Source organism: Bubalus kerabau, chromosome 16 (assembly GCF_029407905.1).
Source record: "Bubalus kerabau isolate K-KA32 ecotype Philippines breed swamp buffalo chromosome 16, PCC_UOA_SB_1v2, whole genome shotgun sequence".
Classification (NCBI taxonomy): domain Eukaryota; kingdom Metazoa; phylum Chordata; class Mammalia; order Artiodactyla; family Bovidae; genus Bubalus; species Bubalus kerabau.
This window is the reverse complement of record NC_073639.1, coordinates 57,161,131-57,184,550: the sequence shown is the minus strand read 5'-3', so window position 1 is coordinate 57,184,550 and position 23,420 is coordinate 57,161,131. Positions and strand designations below refer to the sequence as shown.

The following is a 23,420-nucleotide window of genomic DNA, read 5'->3' as shown; positions in this document are numbered from 1 at the left end:
CCTATGTCAAACTCAGGGCTGAGGGATGGAATCCGGTGGCTCAAAGTTGGGAGGCAGTTGGGAGAAAAAAAAATGCATGTGATTTAAGATAAAAAACACAAAAGCTAGAGAATGCCATTGGTACCTCCTCTCAGTAGTTGTATCAGTAAACAACTATCGCAGAAACCCACACTACCAGGGTTTTCCCCTCCTTTTTTAAAGGTTGATCTTACTAAATAGGTAATGAAGTAATACACTTTATTTCATAGGATCATCATCCTGGTGTACACGTGACTCCACTAACATAGATCAAGCCTGTGTAAGGCCACACTTCAAAAAAAATTAGTAAATAAACCATCCTGAGTTAGTCGTCAAGAATTCCATGAAGTCGATAGGCTGTCCTTTGTACAAAAAGCCATTTAAATCTGATTACTTCATTCTGCAGTTTTTCATTTGTTTGCTTGGAATCTTCCAAGGAGGCCAGTGTTTCGGTCTTCTCTTTGGTCATCTGTTCCATTATCTGCATGGCATCTTCAGCGGTTTGAGCGGCCTAAGTGTGAGAAAGCAGTGTGAGAAATGAGGGCACCCCTTATCAACCTGGGAGGGGGTGACTAACGCTCAGGCCACGAGGCTCAGGATCTGTGTGGTGAAGGGAATCACACAGAGATGGTGAGCCGGTAACCAACCCCATGCCAAGACAGACAGACCAAGACGAACAAGCAGAACAAAGTTATAGACACTTTCTGTGCCATTTTTCAACAAGCCAAACTGAAATATGCAATTTATGTATTTTCAGATCCCTATAAACCTACGCCTTCTAAGTTCTGAATTCCACTGACAATGGGGCTCATCACTCTGACTTATGTTTGAGAGAAATGTTCACTGATAAGAAAGCCTTACATCCTTCTGTGGCCAAATTTTTTCTCTTAATCATATTTGAGAGATTGAAATATGGAATCTCAGTTGGGAACTTTTCAAACAAAAATGGAAATTATTTGGGCGGTTACAGTGTTTAAGGCTCAAGTGTTTAATGAGAAGCACTGAATGACCACGTCTATGAGAAGCTGTAGGCAATGAATACAAGCATGGCTGTGAATAAAAAAGATAATATACACATGGAAACAAATCCTTAGTTGATACAGTATTGAAAATAAAATCACAGAAGTGAATTAAAATCTTTTAAGGCATTAGATCACAATTTCATGTGATCTTAATCCAGCTTCTGAGAATTCTGCCTCTACACCTTCCCAGTAGCTGGAGGGAAGATTTATGAAACAATTAAAGCCACATAGAAGATGCTAAGTTTTAACATGTGACCATTTTATCATTGTTCTTTTAAGCCTTTAAGAACTATGGTTGCCTTTCTCAGAAAAAATCTCCCTAAATTAAAAAACATTTATCCTTTTTATTCACAGTTTGCAATCTTTTCTAATAGAGAGAGATGACAGCAATTAGACATTTGGTAAACACTTGCCCTTTCAGGTGGTAACAAACAGCTTGAGATACCTGACCAAGTGATTAAATGGGGTGCATTTCCTTCTTTGGAAATGAAGGCACGTTCCCTCAGCCACTACAGGGTTAGTGAACAGGATTAAGGCCAGGGGCCCAATCCCTGAACCTCCCACTTTACCGTAAAGGAGTGCAGGGTCTCGAGCTCTCTGATTTTTAGAGCGAGCTTGCTCTTGTCTTTCCTCAAAATACGGTTTTCGTTTTGAGACTCCAGGAGGTTGGCTGAGATGTGGCTGTTGGTTTTGGCCAGCTGGCTGATCTCTTTCTGGAGGAGGAAGTAGCTTTCGGCCAGCTTCTCCTTCTCCTTCAGGAGCTCGTCGTTTTTCAGCATCATCTCTCTTTTCTCGGCCAGGAGTTTCCTGTTGTCCTGCGTCACCTTGGCCTGCTTGGCCAGGGTCACCTCGTGCTTCAGCTGCAGGTCGTCCAGCATCTTGGTGAGGTAGCCATGCAGTTCCTGCAGTTCCAACTTGGACTTGGACAAGGCAGCAAAGTCACTCTTCAGAGTCTCTATGTAGGTGGCCAAACGCACCGTCTCTGCTCTCAGGAGTTCCTTCTCCTTGATGATGTCAGCCACTTTCTGCTCCGAGTTGGTCTTACCTTGGACAAGCGTGTAGTTTTCAGACTGGAGCTCCTGGGTGCAGGTTCTCAGCTTCTCCACCTCCTGTTCCAGGAGCGCCACCTTCCCATGGAGTTTGTTGCTCTCGTACAAGGACGACTCTTTGTCCTGCGTCCTGGCTTCTTTCTCCAGCACAAGGGACTGTTGCATTGTGTGAATCTTCTCGTTTAACTTCTGACACTCTTCTTGCAGATTCAACCCGTCCCTTAACAAGATGTTCTTTTCAGAACAGCAGGCCTTGAGTTCAGCATTTAAACTCTCCTTGGCTTGCAATACGTCAGTGTGTTCTTTTTCTAGCATCTTTTTGGCGTTTTGGGCCTCTTTTAGCATCAGAGAGAGATCACACTTGGTGGCTGTGAGCTCTTGGTTTTCCTTTTCTCTCTCTTGAAGCTCTTTCTTCAGAGCATCGAGATTGCTGAGCAGTTTCATCTTCTCGTGCACAACGATTCTTCTGTTGGCTGACTCTTGATCATATTTCTTTTTAAGGTCTTCCATGGCCTTCATGGAGTTCTCTCTTTCTACCAGTAAATCCCCATTCCGCATCTCCAGTACCGATTTTTCTTTCAAGAGGTTATCCTGCTGCTTTTTGAGCTTAGTGATTTTCTGACAAACCAGCTCCTTCTCAGAAGTGAGGTACGTGATCTTCTCATTCAGGTTCATCTCGATGCGGGCGGACTCTTCTGAGGATTTGCTGAGTTTTTCGGTGATGAGCCTATTTTCATTTAGCAGTTCTTCTTTCTCAGCCAAGAGCCTTCTCTCGGAAGAGGTTAAGGTCTCTTTTTCGTGCAGAAGCTGGATGCACTCAGAGTCTGTGATCTCCCGGCTGGTCTTAATTTCTTCCAGCAGGTTTGTGAGGCTTGTGTTCGTGGCCTGCAGTTGCAGAATCTCCAGCTCAGCTTTCCTCAGTGCCTTGCCAGCCTCCTCCAGCTGTGCGCGGAGCTCGCCGGCTTCTGTGCTGAGCAGATTTTTGACCTGGAGGGCAGTCTCCAGACTGGTGTTCAGCTTTTCCTGATCTTGAAGCAGCATGTCCTTCTTGAACTGCAGGTCTTTGCTGCTCTGAAGAAGACGATCTCTTTCGACCTTTAGGGCTATACACATGTTGTCAAGACCTGATTGTTTCTCCAAAGTTGACTTTTTCTCTATTGTAAGATCCTCGATCTCCTGCACCAAGCTCTTCTGATCTTTGACCAGCTCCTCATAGGAGCTCTGAAGCTTCTGAATAATTTCATCTTTATCTTTAGCCAATGCAAGGTTTTCAGTGACCAGCTTCTTGATACGATTCTCCAGGTGATCTTTTTCTTCCCGATACTTCTGAGACTCGGCCATTAGAATATCTTTGCTGAACTGCAGTTCCTCTGCGAGTGCCTGCAAGCTTGCTTCGGAAGCCTGCAAAGACTCGTTTTCCGTATTTATCTTCAACAGTTCCTCCTGTGCGATATTGATCTCTTTCAGTAATTTCTCTCTCTCCACAGCCAAAGCTGCTCTATCGAGTTGTTCCTGCTGATAAAGCTTTTCAGCGTCTTGCTTTTCTTCCCAGATTTTCTCCTTTTCTAAATTAAGAGTTTCATTTACTGACCAGAGCTTCTGTTGGTCCTCCTGAAGTAAAGTTATTTTGGCCTCCAACTCTACAAGTTTGGACAGAAGTGAACCTTTTTCTAACTTTAAAGCATTCCCCTCCTGGGCAAGAAGCTGCTTCTCTGATTTCAGACCCCTCAGCTCTTCTGACATTAGTTCAATTTCTCTTTTGGCTGATGTTAATAAGTAAGTTAGCGACTACAGAGACAAAAGATGGAAAGAATGGAAACAAAATGAAATCAAGCAGACAAATGCAAGCCCGAGTAACTTAACATAACCTAAGTCATAGAAGTTAAAAAAAAAAGTTTACGATAAATGTCATAGAAACTATCTGGATAACAGGGGAAAGAAACTAGATGAACAGAGCCCATAAAAGGATAATGCAAAGCAACTGTAGCTTTGCAAAACCCTGATAACTCCATTGGTTCATCTTTGAAACAACCTCTGAAGTACTCCTGACAGTTAACTAGAAGATACAAACAGTAGTTTGACATCAGGGCATGGGATTCTTTTGCCGTTCCCAATTATCCAGTAATTTCTATCATAGGAGGGATTCATAGAAGAATTTTTAAAAACACAATCCAAAGAACTACAAAAAGTAAGTATCTTTTAACCAAAAAAAGGAAGAGGGAGGAGGTGTTATAAACTGTTGCCTTTCAAACTAACAGACCCTTACTTACTAAAGAACCTGGCCTGAGACCGATTTAGTCCCAATGATACATGTAACTTACAAAAAATGCAGACTAATTTGCTAGGCTTTGATGACCAAAATAAATGGGCTTTTAAAAAAATGTACTAGTTTATAAAATAAATTGACCACAGTGTCTCTACCAGCACTGTCCAGAACTTTCTGCCATGATGTAAAAGGATTTGATCTGCACTGTCCATTGTGGTAGCCACTAGCCACACGAGTGGCACGTGCGACTGAGAAGGGGAATTTATAACTTGAACTAGTTAAAATTTAAATGGCCACATGCATCCAGTGCCTACTGTACTGGATGGCATGGCATAGTTTGGCTATTAAATTAGGGAACACAGGAGCATCGTGGGCTCCATGAACTTCCTGAGATTTCACCCAAAACGGGTTGAGTGTGTATATCAATTTTCCTGGGGAAAACATCTGAAGGTTTCATCAGCTATCAATCGCTGAGCCCTTGCTGCTGACAAACACTGAGGTTCACAGAAATCGGATATTCAGACTACTTTGGAAGGGAAACAATTCTGGCATTTTAACCAAATGATCCTGACAAAAACAACAACAAACAAAATTAATGGGGCTTTACACAAACCTCTAGAATGCTGTGGTTTGGTCAGGCTACAGCATTTTAAGGGAAACATTAGAAAACTGGTGTCTACCAAGATAAAGGGAGCCTCAAAGTCCAAAATTCTGGAAATTATATACAGTGTTAAATGTTTCATAAAACTGGAGATATTTCACAGGGAAAAGAGAAAGCCTTGATGGGTAGCATGTAGCTTCCCTGGTAGCTCAGCCGGTAAAGAATCTGCCTGCAATGCAGGAGACCTGGGTTCAATCTCCGGGTTAGGAAGATCCCCTGGAGAAGGGAAAGGCTACCCACTCTAGTATTCTGGCCTGGAGAATTCCATGGACTGTATAGTCCATGGGGTTGGAAAGAATCGGACATGAATGAGCATCTTTCACTTTCACACATGACGTATATTATGATGTGTTCCATTTAATTTAAAAGGGATCTGTTTTGCTGTTGTTCAGTCGCTGAGTCATGTCTGACTCTTGGAGACCCCATGAACTGTAGCACGCCAGGCTTCCCTGTCCTTCACTATCTCCTGGAGCTTGCTCAAACTCATGCCCATTGAGTTGGTGATGCCATCCAATCATCTCATCCTCTGTCACCCCCTTCTCCTTCTGCCCCCAGTCATTCCTAGTATCAGGGATCTGTTTTAAGTCCTACATATATTCTTCTGTATTTTATTCTACTCAACTCCTACATGTATATAAACATTTCTCTGATACATTAAAGACAATAATTTACTTTTCTTTGAGCAATTTAAATAGCAGTAAGAGGGTCAGAAAACATATTGGGACACTGACACGATCCTGACACCATAGAATAACATTCAATGTATCAAGTTCTACTCTACTCAGTAGTAGGATATTTTCTCACAGCCCTTCAGTCCAACCTCCTTGTTAATAAGCTTTCAGTGCTTTCCTGGGGACCTACGAAAGCCGTCTCCAGAGGTCTCCCTTCTGATTTTTTCCTCTGTTCTTCCGACCGGGCTCCATTCCCTGCCCACCTGCCTCATGCATGGCCTCTGTCTCTTGCTTTTCTGCACGATGTCTCTCCTAACCCTGGTGCAAGGTGGCAGCAAGACAGCTAAGACTAGAGGGACATGCTTTTCTGCGACAGAGAGTCTATTACAAGCAGACGGACAGAGCTCAGGCAACAGAAGGCTCTTTGTGAAGCAGCGTAGGGGTGATGGCTACACAGTGCATTCAGGGTGGAAAGCCCTGTGGCCACCACCAACCCTGAGAAGGAAGAGCGCCTGGTACAAAACACTTGAAGCCACAGGAGACGTCATTCACCCTCCCGCCATGCGCTCTGAAGGCCACTGAACCCATTCCATGCACTGCTGCTTTCTAAGCACCCTTACAACCTTGACGCGGGATGCAGAGCTCACTATACTGGGGCACACAGTCCTCCCCACCACATACTCTGGCTCTGTCGGCTTGCTTCCCCAGCTCCTCCAGCTTCTGCAGCAGCTCGTGGTTCTCCTCCTGTGCGGCCTTCAGCCGCTCCTCTGTGTCCCGTAGCAGCTTGTGGAAGTTCTGCAGGACTTCTTCGTGCTTGGCTTTGCTCTCGGAACTGGCTTCCTCGTACCTGGCTTTCAGATCTTGACATTCGTTCCGGCTCATTTCCATCTTCTTTTCCTGCAGACACCCCACGTCAGGAGGAAGTCACCTGGCCACAGCTGTCCTGCTAGCCACCCCCTCTGCCCCTGCTGGCCACCAGTCCCACTGACTCTCTCTCTCCTTACCAGGTCTGACAGTTTTCTCAGCAGTTCTTTCTTTTCTTCCTCATGCTTTTTAGCTGCTTCTTTCTGACTCTGTTCAGCTTTGAGAGTTACTTCCCCAATACTTTTCTGCAGAAGGCTTGCATTTTCATTAGCCTTGGTTAGTTTCAGCTGTAATTCTTCTACATTTCTAGAAGGAATTTCAAAACGAAGCGTCAGATTTTTCCAAAGAGTACTTTAAATCCTGAGTTATACTTTAAAAGATAATATTGATAATAATTGGCTTAATGATGATAAATGTTATGAGCAATAACATCTAGAATTAGGAAAAAAAAAAAAACCCTTGACTTGTCCTGAAGCATACTTTTTAACGACTGTGATGGTTATAAATACCTTAGAGTAACAACTACTCTTAGTGTGAACGTTTATTATTTTATGTCCGGCTCAGACGGTAACGGATCTGCCTCTAATGGAGGAGACCTGGGTTTGATCCCTGGGTCGAGAAGATCCTCTGGAGGAGGGCATGGCAACCCACTCCAGTATTCTTGTCTAGAGAAGCCCATGGACAGAGGCGCCTGGCGGGCTACAGTCCATAGGGTCGCAAAGAGTCAAACACGACTGAGCACAGCACAGCACACAGATCAATGCAGAGAGAGGAGCGAAAAGGAAACGTATTAAGTACTTAGAGGTTTCCAAATTTTAGCAGACTAGAATATTCAAGACTCATTTGGGTGCCGCTTCAGAATGCAGATATGAAAATAACAATAAATAATTTGAAGTTCTAGCTTAAAGATAACCTTGTGGTCCAATGAAGATGTATGAGGGCCATCAGCCTAGAGAGCAGGCTGTCTCATACATCAGAGGAGGGAAACTTGGATGGAAAGCCTGGATAAAACACCGACAGAAACGGAACTTCTCCAAGGCTCTCGCCACCACCACCTGGCAGCTGTGACCGCCTCACGGCAAGTCTGACCAGAGCCAGGCGACCAAGGTCCAGAGCCCATCACCCACCACCGCTGAACCGGGTGGGAGCGCTTGGCCGAATGCTTTTGTTGTTATTTTTTGGCCACACCTCACGCCATGTGGGATCTTAGGTCCCGGACCAGAGATCAAGCCTGTGCCCCCTGCGATGGAAGCGCATTAACGGAACAGTCTTAACCACTGGACCACCAGGGAAGCCCCCGCATGGCTGGATGTAAATGTAACTGCCAGGTGTTACCACTTTCAGAATCAGAAGTCTAATGGTGCTAACATGTCTTCTAAAAAATGTGCCTTGTAAAATAAACATTTGATTTTTATACAGCAGCCATTAACACAAATCAAAGCAACAAGAGCCTCAGAATAAAGACAAGAACAGAGAGTTAGATGAAAGAAGCTTTAGCCCTGAAGAAGTACGGTGTAGTGATCAAGGGCAGCAAGGACGCTGGGACCAGAACTTGCCTAGACTTGAAACCTCAGGGAAGTTGCCTAACCTCATTATGCCTCGATTTCTTTTTCTTTAATATGGGAACAATAATACACTCAGCTCGTGGGATTATCAGAAAAATATACTCTATACAAAGCGGTCAGCATACCATGTGGCATACGGTCAGCCCTTCACAATCGTTATCTATTGTTACACTGCAATAAGTTGAAAATATTTTAAACTGCCTGTAAAAGATGTTACTGCCTGGGACTTCCCTGGTGGTCCAGTTAAGGACCACTTCCCTGGTGGTCCTGGTGTGAGCTAAGACTCCATGCTCACAATGCAGGGGGTCTGGGTTCGATCCCTGGTCAGGGAACTAGATCCCACAAGCTACAACTAAGAGTCCACATGTCGCAATTAAGACCCAGCACAGCCAAATTAATAAATTAAAAAAAAAAATTTTTTTTTAAAGACGTTACTGCCATTGGTAAACTACTACCTTCTCCTTAGAAGGTTAAATAATTGATTCAAGGATACACTGAGACAATAAAGGATGAGAGACAGGCAACTTTTAAAACATAACTATCCTGAAGAGTTTGGCTCTCCTCCCATCTAGACCTTCCTTGAGAGCCTAACCTAAAGCAGGCGCTCTTATTAATACTCATACATACCTTTCTTTCAGACGTAGTTCGTCATTCATTTTTGTCAGCTGAGAAGAATTGTCTCCAGACATTTTCATTATTGCTGCAATGTCATTTTCCAGTTTTTCTTTCGCCTTTATCAGCTGCTCTTCCCTTTCATCTCTCTCTCTAAATTTTGCCTCCATGTCTGAATATATATATATAGAAAAAAAAAATAGAGCTGTTGTGTTATAATCAACAACAATGTATTAACTACATTCTGTATGCCAAAACTTGCTCTGGGAATATCTGTACATAGCAATCCCTGCCCTCATGAAAATTATATTCTAGCAAAGAAGAGAGACAATGAACAAGAAAGAGAACAAATCATATATTAGAGAGTGGTAAGTGCTAAGAGGGGGAAAAGAATACAAGCAGAGACAGGAGCCAGGAAGGAAGCTGGGGAGTGTGAAATCTTAGAAAGAGCCTCTCTGAGATAGTGACATTTAAGTAAAACCCTAGGGGAAATGAGGGAAGAGGAATGCAGGCAGAAGAAAAGCAGGTGCAAAGGCCCTGAGGCAGGAACATGCTTCACAATCGAGTATCACCAAGGAGGCAGATACGGCTGCAGTGGAAGGAACCTGGGAAAGAACAGCATGGGAGGAAATCAGAAAGGCAACAGGACCTGATGGGAGCTGAGGACCACAGCCTTTACTCTGAGCGAGATGGGTGCCACTGGGCCACCTTGAGCAGAGATGTGACATGAGCTGACTTAAAGTTGAAAGCATCTCTTTGGCTGCTATGCTAAGAGAAGACTGAAGGGGGCAAGAGCAGAAGTGGGCAGCCCAGGTGGCCAGCTGTTACTACAGCTCGGATTAAAGATGCTGGCTAGCTGGGATGAAGGGCAGCACTGGGAGTGGTGAGGTGTGGTGGATTCTGACTTGTTTGAAAGCAAGGCAGAGAGGATTTGCTGCGGTTTACAGACCTCCAACAAGATTTCATCACAAGAGAACACAATGAGCAAAGACTTTATGCTTGAACAGTAGATACATTGTAACCACACACTAAAACAATCTCAAATCCTAGGAAGCCTACTATATTTAACGTTTATAATAACCAGAGACGTGTTCTTACCTGTTAAATTTTCTCTCAACTTCTCCAGTTCGGAAGACAGTGCGTTAAACTGTTCCTCTTTTTGATGTAATTTATTTACAGTTTCTATTTGGGATTAAGTTAAAAGTTTAATACATCTCAGAGTTAATAGGCCACCTAAAGCTTGACTGTCTTATAATCAAATCAAATCAAAAGTTTGAGATTTGGGGTCATGGGAATACTTAAGAATCCCATTAGAAACCAAACCACTATATAATGAACCTAAAGAAGCAAGCAAGCAAGCAATTTTCTGTCTCCCCAGATCTGAAGATTAGGTAGGCACTGAACATCCATTTTCCAGGGATCTCTTGCCTCCTTCCACTTAAAACTCAATAGAGCTGCCAATGACTGAAGCTTAAGTAAGATGATACTTTACCCAAGTACATCTACATTTTTTAACATGCCTCAAGCTTTAGGTCAAAAAGAAGAAAGAATTAATGGGAGTCAACCTGACCACCCAGAGTTCATTACTAGAAATATCGTGGACATGATCCATTCAAACATCTGTGTTGGGGGTTAGTGCTGAATACATGTGCATATAGTTCTGTATAAGCTTCCCTGGTGGTGCTAGTCATAAAGAATCTACCTGCCAAGGGGATGTATTTAATGAAAGTTCAACCCCTGAGTCAGGAAGATGCCCTGGAGTAGGAAATGGCACCCATAGGTTTGTATAAATGGAACCATGGAGTATATACTATTTTGTAACCTCCTGTTCTTATTCAATGTGTCTTGGGTATATTTGACAGGGGTGAGTTTTTTAATACAACTGGACTGTATATTTCTAGAAGGCAGGATAGATTCCGGGTGAAATGATTAGGCTGCAGAGGTGACAGCAGTTTGGGAAGATAAGCTGTGTCTGGATGGTGATGTTGGCTCTCTCCAGTACTAAGAACATGTTGGGACTTCAGGATGGTGAGGAAAGGAGGCTGAAGGCATGGACTGAAGGCTGACACAGCTCGGTTGACTTGGTGATAGTATAAGAGAAGTGATGATGCCTTTCAATTTTTTTTTTTTATGTGGAAATATTTTAATGTGTTAGACATATTGGCATCTAATAGTAGGTATAATGTAGAAGGGGATAAACTGAAAATAAACCCGTATACATTTCATACTGCTCACAAAAAAATAAAACGAATTAATTGGAATTTGAGGCTTTAAGAAGCCAAGGGAATGTAGTGTTACTATGCACTGCAGGAACTTTATTTGAGCTGAAGACTGGCTCCCGCTTGAGGACATGACCTTCTCTAAAGTGCTCTTATGTTAGTGAGACGTACCTTGCATACTTCTCTGAAAAGAGACTGCCTCCTCTGAAGCATCAGCAAACTTTTCTTTCTAAAGAAAAACAATCGGACATTCAGAATAGACAGATCTCAAATTATAAAAAGTTTCAATAACTGTAACATTATTTTTTGTTGCTAGTTTTGTTTCATTAAAGCTAACTTATGCTTAAAACATGTAGGTGTCAATTACTACCATATGCGTACCATGCATGTGTGCACACAAGTGAACGAGGTTTGTGTCTGTGTGCCTGCCTGGGCATGCACATATGTCTGTATATGTGTATGGATATGCACACTTAATGTCAGTACATGCACGTGTGGGTATATACATGTGGTGCCACGTGTATACTTTTTCTGCATGTTGCTACCCTCAAGTAGCAGAACTTCTCCAGAAATCTGCCTGAGACAGCAAACAGGGTTCAGAACTGTTTTTTAATTTTTTTTTTTTTTGGAAGTTTAGTTGATTTATAATGCTATGTTAGTTTCAGGTGTACAGCAAAGTTATTTTGTTATACACACACAACTATCTATTCTTTTTCAAACTCTTTTATAGGTTATTACAAAACATTGAGTATAGCTCCCTGTGCCATACTAGGTCCTTGTTGGTTATCTATTTTTTATATAGTCATGTGTATACGACAATGATAAGCTCCTAACTTATCCCTTTCTCCCACCTTTCCACTTTGGTAACCATAAGTCTGTTTTCTACGTCTGGGGATCTGAGTTCTGGCATGTTTTACATCTAAGAATAATTAGAACCTAGTATCTGGAAACTAGATCTGTGTCAACTACTTTACATTAAAAAGTCCATCGCTCAATCACTATCTTTTCTAAACATGACAGGAGGGCAGGATAAAACCCCTCTCCTGATTTTCCTGAGATGAATTCTGAGCTAGAGACACCAAGTGAATTTTTAAATGAATATGTGATTTAAAAAATGGGCTCACAAACCACAAGCCCATCAAAGCCCACAGGTTGTCCACCTGCGTTATTCCCAAGGCCAGACTTCAGGAGGCATGTTTTCTCTTCAGAGGACACAGAGAAATACTCTAACTTGAAAAACAAACAGTAAGGCATCCTGAAAGTTTGGGGAGGAGGGCAGAGAAATGGCACGACACCCCAAATGCATTTTCTTAAAGGACACTATATTAAAAAATGGTAATCTCCAGGCCAACTTTTCTCAAAATGTACCTGAAATACTATGCATCAAAACTGGGGGTTCGTCAGAACTCTCTACAATGATAGTGTTGGTCAGTTGGCAGCCACTGGCCACGTGTAGTTATCAAGCCCTTAAAATGTGACTAGCGCAATGGAGGAACTGAATTTTCTGTATTTTTAAAAATATTTATTTATTTGGCTGCACCAGGTCTTAGTCGCAGCATGCAAACTCTTAGTTCGAACACATGGGATCTAGTTCCCTGATGAGGGATCAAACCTGGGCCCTCTGCATTAGGAATGTGGAGTCTTAGCCACTGGACCATGAGGAAAGTCTCGAATTTTATATTTTATTAAATTTTAATTAATTCAAATTTATAGAGCCAAGTGGATGGTAGCTATCATAATGAATAGTGCAGTTAACTACGTATTAACATTTTAAAAAAAGTAGAAATATGTAATATTGGCATTTAAATCAAAAAAATATCAAAACACCTTTATCCCACCACTGGTACTGGCACAGAGGTATAAAAAGTGGAGAGCAAGAAGGCACATGGAAGACCTCCCATTCCAGCATTCTTGCCTGGAGCATGCCATGGACAGAGGAGCCTGGTGGGCTACGGTCCATGGGGTCACAGAGTCGGACACGACCGAGCACAGACAAACATCACCGCCTTGCTAATGGAGGGTGCCTGTGGCCCAGGGAGCTTGCCGGCTTTGCTGTCTCAGGGCAGGGAGGACAAGGCACAGGGCAAGAGCTACACATGAAACCTGACATAACTTGGAAGGCCCCCATGTTCAGTGAAACTAAGTGGTCAGCAACATGTCAAAACGTCAATGCGTTACCAGAGGCAAAGGACAGATTTTAAAAAAAGCAATACTTACCTTTATTGCTAGTTTGGGTTTGATCCAATTCCCCTGATTATCAGCCAATCAATACTTTGCAAGAGAAAGGAAATAGATGCCATACTTCTTTCTTTATAGAAATTTTCGTGTTTTTTTTTTAAAACAGGAATGATTCAAATTGGCCAGAAACCCTGAGATTCAGATTCCTGACAGGTACTTACCAAAGTCTGCAGTTCTTTTTCCAAAGCCTCTTTCACTCGACTGACTTCACTCAAGTTTTCCTGAAGGTTATTAAGCATTAGCTCTTTTCCCTGCAGCTCTTTGGTGATGCTACTAGCCTACCAGACAGAGTTACATGGTACAGAAGCCAATGGACCAAAGGAAACAAAAAGGAATGACAAAGAAAACATAAGACAAATATGAAAACAATGTATGAGAAACAAACACAACCAAACAAAACTGAAAGGAATAAAGGCATGGGTAAAAGGTCATTTTAGTGTTGTTGCTTTTAGTTCTAAGAAGCCAGTGACTCGTCACACAATCAGTTCTAGATAAGACTGTCCATGGCTATTTTTAAATAATCAAAATACAGTATTTCTCTATACCTAAATTTGGACTATCAGCACGATCTAAAACAGAAAATATAGATGTTTACTGTATTTTTTTTTTTTCTTTTTTGTGGCACACAGGCCTAGCTGCCCCGGAACATTTCAGATTCGAGTACCCAGATCAGGGATCAAACCCGTGTCCCCTGCATTGGGAGATAGATTCTTAACCACTGGACCACCCGGGAAGTCCCATCAGCTTACTTTCTAAATGAGACGGTTGAGCAGTTTTACTTTCTGGATTTTTAAAGACCGTAAGATAGGAATGGTAGTAGACTCATGTGACTGTATTTCATTTTCTGTATTTTGTACATGCTTGAAGTTTTTCAACATGTAAAATAAAACTTTAAACATGTACTAGACAACAGCCATCAGAAAAATTGGCTTTCACTGAATCTTCACGTAAAAAAGTAGACCAGCCATTAGCTACATATTCTTTATTAATTTAATTTCTGTGTTTGGATTGGTAGTTTGAAACCAAAAGAGGAGACTGGAGAAAAATTTTCTGGGCTTGTCATCCTCGGCTAAGATTACTTAGCAATCTTTGCCATTCGTCTGTCCTCACCTCTCCCCATTTAACCATCACAACCTTTCCTTCCTTGCCAATAGAGCAGCTTCTCCCACAGAAAGCTCAGAACATTCAGCATCAGTGCCAGCACCTGAGCTAGTGGCAGGAGGACTGGGAAAGAGGATTCCTTCCTTGAACAACAGTTAAAAATGATTATGACATTTAACAAGGCTAGTTAGTAAGAAATGTAGCTGGCAAAGGTTTCTTATCATTTCCTATGCCTTGGTCAAAAGCACACTTGTCCAATGTATCCTCCCAAGAGCAAGGAATAGACCATGCTCTCACTGTGACGTAGGAAAAAACCCCAATGAGAATAAGTAGCAATGTGGAGGGATCTGGGCTCTTAACCTTCATTTTGCTGTGACTCTTATTGATCATAGCATGTTAATTTATAAGAGTCAAGTGCACTCAGAGTTCACATTCTGTTTTACCTGTGACTCTTGTTATTTAGTCACTAAGTCATGTCTGACTCTTTTGCGACCCCATGGACTATAGCCCACCAGGCTCCTCTTTCCATGGGATTTTCCAGGCAAGAATAAGGGAGTGGGTTGCCATTTCCTTCCACAGGGGATCTTCCTGACCCAAGGATCGAACCCATGTCTCCTGTGTTGGGAGACGCATTCTTTACCACTGAGCCACCTGGGAAGCCTACATATGACTCAACAGACAGGCAATGGGAAAGGATGAGATTATCTTTTAAGCTTCTTATACATTCAATTTATTTACCTCAACACCATCATTTTGGGGAGTTCTCTATTTTCAAAAGAGTTTACAGACTGGAATCAAGCTGAAACAAGAGATCACAGCAAGTCCAGAGATAAAGTATCAGGTTGGTCAAAAAGTTAGTTCAAGTTTTTCCGTAAGATGTTAATGGAAAGACAAGAATGAACTGTTTGGCCAACCCAATAATAAAGTATTCTGATACGAGGAAACCAGAATCTATCCACACCCCTGAGTCATTATTTTCTCTAATCTCCTCAGATGAAACCACACTCAAGATGCTCAGAAGATACTCCACTCATATGGGAAATTAGGTCAGCACCAGTTTTAAATAAGTCAGGAGTTTGAAGGATGAATGACCTCAACTGAAAAATAAGGTACAACGCAAGATAAGAAATGGAGGGGAAAAAAAAAAAAGACAGAGGATGTTGCTACAAACCTTGCTGCTTTCAGCATCCTTTTCAATCTCTAAGTTTTTAATCTGTTTCTCAGCTGCCTCAAGCTGCTGTCTGAGGTTCTCGATTTCCAATTTACCTTCGGAGCTGGCTTTCTGAAGCGCGTCAAGGTCTGAGAGCTTTTCTTCGGCAGCCTTGAGCTGTGATGTAAAATGATCAATAACCTTGGTTTGCTCATTGCATTTGGTTTGTAGCACCTCTAGCTCCTTTACCTTTAGCTCGGCTTCCTGCAGTTTGTTTAAGGTGTCCTCCATTTCCACTAGGTGCTGCTCTTCCGCTTTGTCCAACTTCGACTGGATGGCTTCCAGACTGTTCTCTTTCTCTTTAATGACTTGCATCAGCTTAGCCCTTAGGGCTTCAAGCTCTTTCGTGTGAGCAGATCTTTCTGAGTCTTGCTTGTTCTGCAGATTTTCTATTTCCTGCTGGTAGTCCAGTCTCATTTTCTCTATCTGCGTTTTTAACTCGGCGAATTCGGCTGTCTCGGTGCCGACCCCCTTGCTGAAGGACACCTTCAGCTCCTCCATGGCCTGCTGGTGGGACGCGATGGCTGTCTCCAGCTTAGACTTCCACAGGGCGATCACGTCTGAATTCTCCTTGTTGGCATGGTCGAGCTTGCTTTTCAGGGACTCATTCTCTTTGGAAAGCTTCTCTGTGGCAGCCTGCAGAGCCTTTAACTCCTTCTGGTGCGTTTCTTCCCGGGCTCCAAAATGCTCCTTCAGAGAAGCGACTTCTTTCTGGTGGTCACTATGGGTGGCTTCTAACTTCTCCTGCAAAGCGCTGATCTCTTGCAAGAGGGACAGTGACATGTCCACATCCCCAGCTGGCTTATTGGACTCCAGCCGCCTCCGCAGCTCAGCTACCTCCTGCACTCGCAATGCGAGGTCTTTCTCGAGTTCCATGATGCGGGACTTTTCTGACACTGTGGCCACCTAGTTAGCAGCAGTCAAGGAGAAAGAAGAGACCATTTAAAGGATGAATCACTGATGATTTTCTCTAACCTTGGAGATCTTTAGGGACTACCCCATCTCAGGCACCAGTCAAGCCACCAAGAATGTCTATGTGTCAATCCAGGCCTGACTGTGGCTTAAGCCTGGTTCTGGACACTCCAATTCAAAATATAGTCCAATTACAGCCTTTGGCAAACTTTTCACCATTTTGAGATGCTAAAGGAAAATAAAACTGAATTTTATTGAGCTTAACTCACTCCTCAAATAACTCTTTTCCCTCTAAAGAACCTTAAATCAAGAAGAGTACCCATTAACTTTTTGATCTGTGGACATTTGATCTGTGGAATTTGGGACTCATTGATGTCTTGAAATCATTCAAGATCCCCTTCTGTTTCCCAGGTTAGCCCAATAATTAATTTTTATGCCCGAAGCTACCATTTCCCAAAGTTCTTATATATTTGCCTTCTGGAAGAAGAATCTTTGTTTTGCCTACTCTACCCAAGGGGTATACACGCTTATCTATCTGTTGGCAGTGACTTTACGGAAGTGTGCTGTCCGGTTAGCAGCCATGAGCCACATACAGCTACTCAGCACTTGAAACGAGGCTGTGAAAGTCACATATACATCAAATAACGACGACTTGGGGAAAAACAGAACATATCTTGTTAACAATTTCTTACGCTGATTATATGATGAAATGATAATAGTTTGGATATATTGGTTTAAATAAAATGTTATTAATTTCACTTGTTCCTTTTAACCTACGCATGTTAATGTGGGTACCAGAAATTTTTAAATTATAAAACATCTGTGGCTCATGTCATAATTCTATTGGGTAGCACTGGCATAAAAATACCTAGGAAATGTTTCAGTGAATACCACGACAACTGGAGGAAAAAAGCCTCAAGTGGATAAAGAAGAACAAATTGACTTTTTTTTAAGAAAGGACAAGGAAAAAATGGTTACTTACCTGCAATGACACGTAAGAGTCTTACACAGAATCCCTCCCCCTTTTAGAGTTTGTAATCGTTCACCGTCTTGCGTACATGTGTCGCTGCCCTAACCCAGTGGTTCTCCGACCTTAGTGTGCGTGTGAGTCACCAGGGATGTGCGTTCGCAGGCCCACACACGCTGATTCTACCTGAGCTTGGGGACAGAACCTGGGAATCTACTGTTATTTAAACTCATACCCCAGGATGAGGAAAACCATTTTCCTAACCTGCGTCCTTTTATTCTTAGGAAGCTATTTCCCTCTGTTGTCTGATAGGCAATCAGTTCGGTGCACAAAAAATGTGGGAAATGGTAGCTTCGGGCATAAAAATTAATTATTGGGCTAACCTGGGAAACAGAAGGGGATCTTGAATGATTTCAAGACATCAATGAGTCCCAAATTCCACAGATCAAATGTCCTGCAGGGTGAAGGCTTGTTCCCTCACTGCCTTTAACAGGACAGGAGGCAATGGATGTAAGCTTCCTTCAGCCCCTTGGCCCAAACACAGGCTGTGAGGTGGATAAAGACTCAAGGGTTGACCATGAACAAGAAAATAAAGCACTTGGGACTCCCAAGACTGCATGATCAAGTCACTGGACATTTCAGAGCTGGCTGTAATTGTGTTTCAGGACTGTAGGTATTTGAAAGATGGTAATTCATTGACTTAGCTTTTTCTGGGGTGGAGGTGGGAAGGTGAGGACTTGGAGAGCTTGTTACCACAAAATAAGGTACATTATTAAACTCCATTGCTACCACATCTATACTACAAATAAATTGAACCCAACAGGGCACTAATTCTTAATCAGTCACAACAAAACAGTCAAACTAAGGAAATGCCAAGTAAAAAATGAGGGAAAATAATAGTTTGATTATGGAGCATTTTCACAGCACTTCTATTTTTTATTTCCCCAAATCTGCCCTGGGGCGAAACTATCTGTGTCTGCCTTTCCCAACATAAAAGTCAGGTTACTGTTTCTTATTCTGGCTAATGTCTCTACAGCACCAAGCACACTGTTTATAAACTGGGCTTACTGGCTTAGAGGAATTTTACAGCACTTCCCAAAAAGGAACGTGGGTGATGGGAAATTTATATGGGTCAGTAGTTAGTTCCATACTTGGCAGACCGAGAGTGAGGATCAACAGGACTGTTACAGAAAGGCAACAGTTTGAATCTGAAATACTTGAATAAACTGTGCTGTGAATGGATGCTTTCTTATCCACAGAAAATTAAAAAAAAAAAAATTTGTTTGCTGACAAAGCTGTACAGGAAAGCGCTTCAGAAGTTAAAAAAAAAAAAAAAAAAACCCTTGCTTCAGTAGCCAGCCACACCACAGGGGCTCAGTCTCCCTATCAGTCCCTTGTATTTCCCAGATCAAGTCTGACTCTCAGGTAACAAATGCCTGGCACCAAATTACCAGGATTTTTTTCCTTACCAAATACACAGAAGACATCTTTAGTTTTGAGGCCAACTGAGAACATTTTCTTTCTTCTTAAAAAATAAAATACTTACGACTTAGAGAAGAAAAATGACTTGATTTTCTAGATTTTTTTAGATTAATGATTTCTTGAGAAAAGAATTTTTTACAAACACTAATAATTCAAAAGAAAAAAAATCAGGATACCAAATTTGATTAGAGACAGAATAATTTTTGAAATTTTAAAATTAAGGATCTTGGTGATTTAGCTACTGACAGTCAAATCCAGGATTTAAAAGGTATACATACATACATGTTTTCTTATATGTGAGTCAGATTAGTTCTTAAATCTTTTAGCACAAAATGACTTCTGTAATAGACAGACTCCATCCTGTAGTGGTTAAGAGCACAGACTTTGGGGTCAAATGGCCCAAATGCAAATCCTGGCCCCACTATCTCTATTAGCTGTGTGAGCTGGGACATATTAGTTAACCTCTTAGTGCCTCAGTGTCACTCATCTGTAAAATGGGGACAATGCTACTACCTCCCTCGTGGGACTGTGGTGAGACTAAGTTAACATTTGTAAAGTGCCGGGAATAGTGTATATATAAATAAATTTCACTTTTTTCATTTTTCAAGTGAACACATGACTAATGCACTGCCTCCTAGGGTGAAACACTGTGAGCTGGGGGTTGGCAGAAGTCATTCTGTTCCCAACACACTTTTCCCTCCTGACCGCTGAGAATTTAACCTACTGGGTAACAGAAATACAAAGAGATCAGGTGCCAAGGGAAAAAAAAAAAAATGGGGTGAAAATCTTTAACTCTCTTTAAAAGGAGCCAGTGTTTTCCATTCTCTTCACCCAAGAGGTCAGGGAAGAAGGCAGAAAAAGAGAGCTAAAGTAAAACAATAACAAAAAAATTACTTAGGAAACCCCTAGGAATATGAGAACAAGAGGACAATTGACTGCTGGTGGCAAACAGGAGAAAGGTTATTTCCTGGTATTCATACAAAGACCCACAAATGCAGCTGCGGCTGTCCATGCAGTCTGTATAGCTGCAGACTTTACGTGATGATTTTGGCCAAATTAACCAAAGGAATGAATCTTCACCTTGGACAAAAGGTTCAACGTAAAGCACCTGGGCCCACCCATCAGCCTACACCCATGAGGACCTGGGCGGTACCAGGACCAGCAGACTCAAGTCGAACCACTGGGTCAGGGCTGTAGGCCAACTGCAGGGCCCGTCACCCGCGGGGTCCATCGTTCACAAACATGGATCGGCTTCGTTAAATAGTGAAAACCATTACCCTAGTGTCTTCTAACTCCCTCTGGAGTTTGTCAGCTTTGGTCTTTTCAAAGAGCAGGCTCTGTTCAAGCTCCTTAATGCGGGCATGCTCCAGTTTGGTCTGCGTCTGTTAGTAAAAAGGAAGAGGAAGAAACACAACGGTGCCACCGTGACATGCCAGCACAAGAGGAGAAGGGCGCGGCATGCAGGCTGAGCCACCAGTACCTTCCGCCAAAGGGTGAACAGAAAGGGTGATGGAGAAGGGTGAGGGTGGACTGAGATGAAGAGGTGGGGGGTGACGATGAACACTATGGACGAGAGGATGAGGTGGGCAGGGGACATGAGCTAGTCTACTGAGAAAGAAAAAATGGAAAACACGTGAGGCAAGATGAAAAGTGTCAGATGCATGCAGCCAAATATAAGTTATATTGATAAGTGAAGTTTATCAGCACAAATTAGAATAGTTAATATTCCTCTAATCTATCATTTCCCCTCCTCCCCGCAACAGCTACTTGACATTAATGTGTATGTAACTGACTCAGTGACTTTAAAAAGTAGATTGGCCCTCAAACTGGACATCCATCACCCAAATATGGACAAGATTAATGTCATGACTCTACATCTGGTTGGTAAGTTCCTAGCACAGATCTCTGTACTTCTGCATACAATTTGATGTGAGCAAGGGTCAAGTATTAAACCTAACGAAGGAAGTCTAGGAGCTGGAGCTAAGGAAACCACGCCAGTGGTGCTGGCTGAGATGAATGAGAAGGATCTGGGATTCTTAGCAACATTCCCATACATGACAGGTGAGGAGCCATTAAAATGGGCTTTCCAAAGAGTGTCACCAGGAAAAAAAGAGGAAGGGGATTAGATTTAAAAGAGAAAATTCAGTGACAGTTATACTTGAGAGCCTCCATCCCTGGAGCTCAAAGCAGGAGAAAAGTTTAGCTGGAACTGGGAAGGGGCTCATACTCTTAATCCTAAAACAATCATTTTGCCTCAGCTCAGACGTAAGAAACATGGTGACTCAATAGAAAGGCAAGAGTTTCAACTCCATGCAAAAAGAGCCAGTAAGATCCTCACATGTTTTAAAACCTCAGATTTTGATGGAACCTGATGCAGAACCCAGAGGGCCATCTCTTTCTAACAGTCTTAAGTGTGGCAGAATCTTAATCAACTTGAAATCATCTAGATCAGTCTGAATGGACCTCTTTCCCCACTCACCTCTCCAACCGAAGAGGTTAGCAACGTAATCAACTGATAAAACCTGTCGACAGACCTTCCCCCGGCAGTTTCTGGTTATTCTGTGGTTTTAACTAGTTGGATAGCTCTGTCAGGACAATATAAGGGAAAAGACAACAAACCCTAAAGTGACAGAAAGCAGGGCAAAGCTTAAGCAGAAAGTAGAATCTTTTATGCTATAAATATCTTTACTCACTCCAGGGGTACTCTAGGGATTTCAATGCATTCAAGGGGTCAGTTTGCTTATGAACCAGGTATAAAAAACCATCATAGAATATTTTAAAAGTAAACAAAAAAATTTCTGTAAAAATTCTTCACTTCTTTCAGTCTATACACTCAACAAAATAATGAAATAAAAATAAGAAACTTAATTGTTTGGAGAGTCCCCTTCATCTATATGTGCCTTGTGTGTGTATGCTCAGTTGCTGAGTCATGTTCCAATGTTTGTGACCCTATGGATGTGTAGCCCACCAGGCTCCTCTGTCCATGGGATTTCCCAGGCAAGAATACTGGAGTGGGTTGCCACTGCCTCCTCCAGAGGATCTCCCCGACCCAGGGATCGAACCCACATCTCGTGCATTGGCAGGTGGATTCTTTACCACTGTGCCACCTGCGAAGCCCTAGATGTGCCTTAGACAGAGGTTGTTCAATTTACCTGCTTTCACAAAAAAAGAATCTCATCCAGATCTACATTTTAATAATTGGGGTCAGAGTCGCAAGAACAGAAGTGCAAAATTAACAGGAAGAAGCAAAGGCAACAGTACCTTTCTTCTCTTGACGCAGAGTTCAGTGTCCTCTGGGTAAAAGGTCACTTCCCACCAGGGAAGCCCCAAGAACACTAGAGTGGGTACACGTTCCCTTCTCCAGGGGATCGTCCCGACTCAGGGATCGAACCCAGGTCTCCCACATTGCAGGCAGGTTCTTTACTGTCTGAGCCACCAGGGAAGCCCAAAAAGTTGCTACTACTTCCAGATAAAAAGCAAATACCCACTGAACGTGATCTTCTCCCCATTCCGAGATCCTCTGGGTGTCTCCCGACTGGTGAGAGAGTGCCCACGGACGATCTGGGCTCTGCACTGCACTTGGCCAGCCATCAGCAAAAGGAACTAGCAAGCTGCCTCCCTGTCCTTCCCTGTATGTCATAGAAATGCTTGGCTGGATAGGACCACCCTGCTTTTAGGATTATTACTTTCTCAGACCAGGATAGAGTATCCCAAGAGGAGCGTCCTGGGGCCATGTAGGGTGGGGGAGTTGAGAGGGAAAGCCAAGGCTCTGCGAGAAGCGCACAGGAGAGGCAGGAGGGCGGCCTCATGCAGACTGACTCTGGATGCAGCAGAAGGAGCCTGCTTTGGGAGCAGAGAAGAGACCCAGATCACTGAAGTAGCTGCACAAAAAGGAACCCTTTGGAACGGAGGCTTTAAAAAAAAATTCAGTCTTGAGTTGTCTATTTCAGCTGCTGGGAAGAAAAATCCTTTGTTTTAATCTCTTTCTCTTGTGGTGGTCAATCAGAAGAGGAAGAAGCTTTCAGGTTTTTTTCAATTGGCATCTTGGCCGGCAGGGTGCGCCATGAAGCCATGCTTTTAAGTACTCTGGTAAGATCGCTTCTGAGCCACTCTGGTAAGACCTGAATTGGGTGTTTGATACTAAACAGAGGGAGGAAGAAAAAACAAAACAAAACAAAACATCTCCATACCTTGTGGCACTGCTACTAGAAAAAAATCTCACTTCAAGAATAAACTTAGAGGGATGGGATATATGTACACTTACAGCTGATTCACCTTGTTGTACAGCAGAAACCAGCACAACATTGTGAAGCAATTATCCTCCAATTACACATTTAAGAATAATAAATTTAAAACACAGTGTCTTCACTGAAGAGTGCTTGCCTCCAGCTTCACCAACTAGGGGAAACACTGACCCAACAAACTGGAAGTCTGAATTTCTTGTCGGCTGCACTGGCAGCCACTGGCCAGCAGCAGGCGCTCACACAAAAGGCAATCAGTCTGGGACTCCGTGTTCCTTTATTCTAATGGGAATAAATGAAACTTGGGGAAATTTTACCCCAG

General features: G+C 42.6%; 1 protein-coding gene across 15 annotated transcripts in view; it reads right to left on the bottom strand.

Annotated features, from left to right (window-relative positions):
• Window positions 1–23,420, bottom strand: part of CLIP1 (CAP-Gly domain containing linker protein 1) — a 116,528-nt gene that overhangs the window by 34,344 nt on the left and 58,764 nt on the right. For 7 of the 15 annotated variants that reach the window (XM_055549503.1, XM_055549510.1, XM_055549509.1 and 4 more), the window contains 10 exons: window positions 20,135–20,239; window positions 15,458–16,402; window positions 13,347–13,463; window positions 11,119–11,176; window positions 9,827–9,910; window positions 8,744–8,900; window positions 6,692–6,857; window positions 6,369–6,584; window positions 1,610–3,877; window positions 413–529 (listed from right to left, as the gene is read on the bottom strand). In XM_055549503.1, the coding sequence (XP_055405478.1) occupies window positions 413–529; window positions 1,610–3,877; window positions 6,369–6,584; window positions 6,692–6,857; window positions 8,744–8,900; window positions 9,827–9,910; window positions 11,119–11,176; window positions 13,347–13,463; window positions 15,458–16,402; window positions 20,135–20,239 (4,233 nt within the window). The remainder of the gene's footprint in view (window positions 1–412; window positions 530–1,609; window positions 3,878–6,368; window positions 6,585–6,691; window positions 6,858–8,743; window positions 8,901–9,826; window positions 9,911–11,118; window positions 11,177–13,346; window positions 13,464–15,457; window positions 16,403–20,134; window positions 20,240–23,420) is intronic. The other 8 variants (XM_055549515.1, XM_055549516.1, XM_055549517.1 and 5 more) reach the window with 4 other exon arrangements.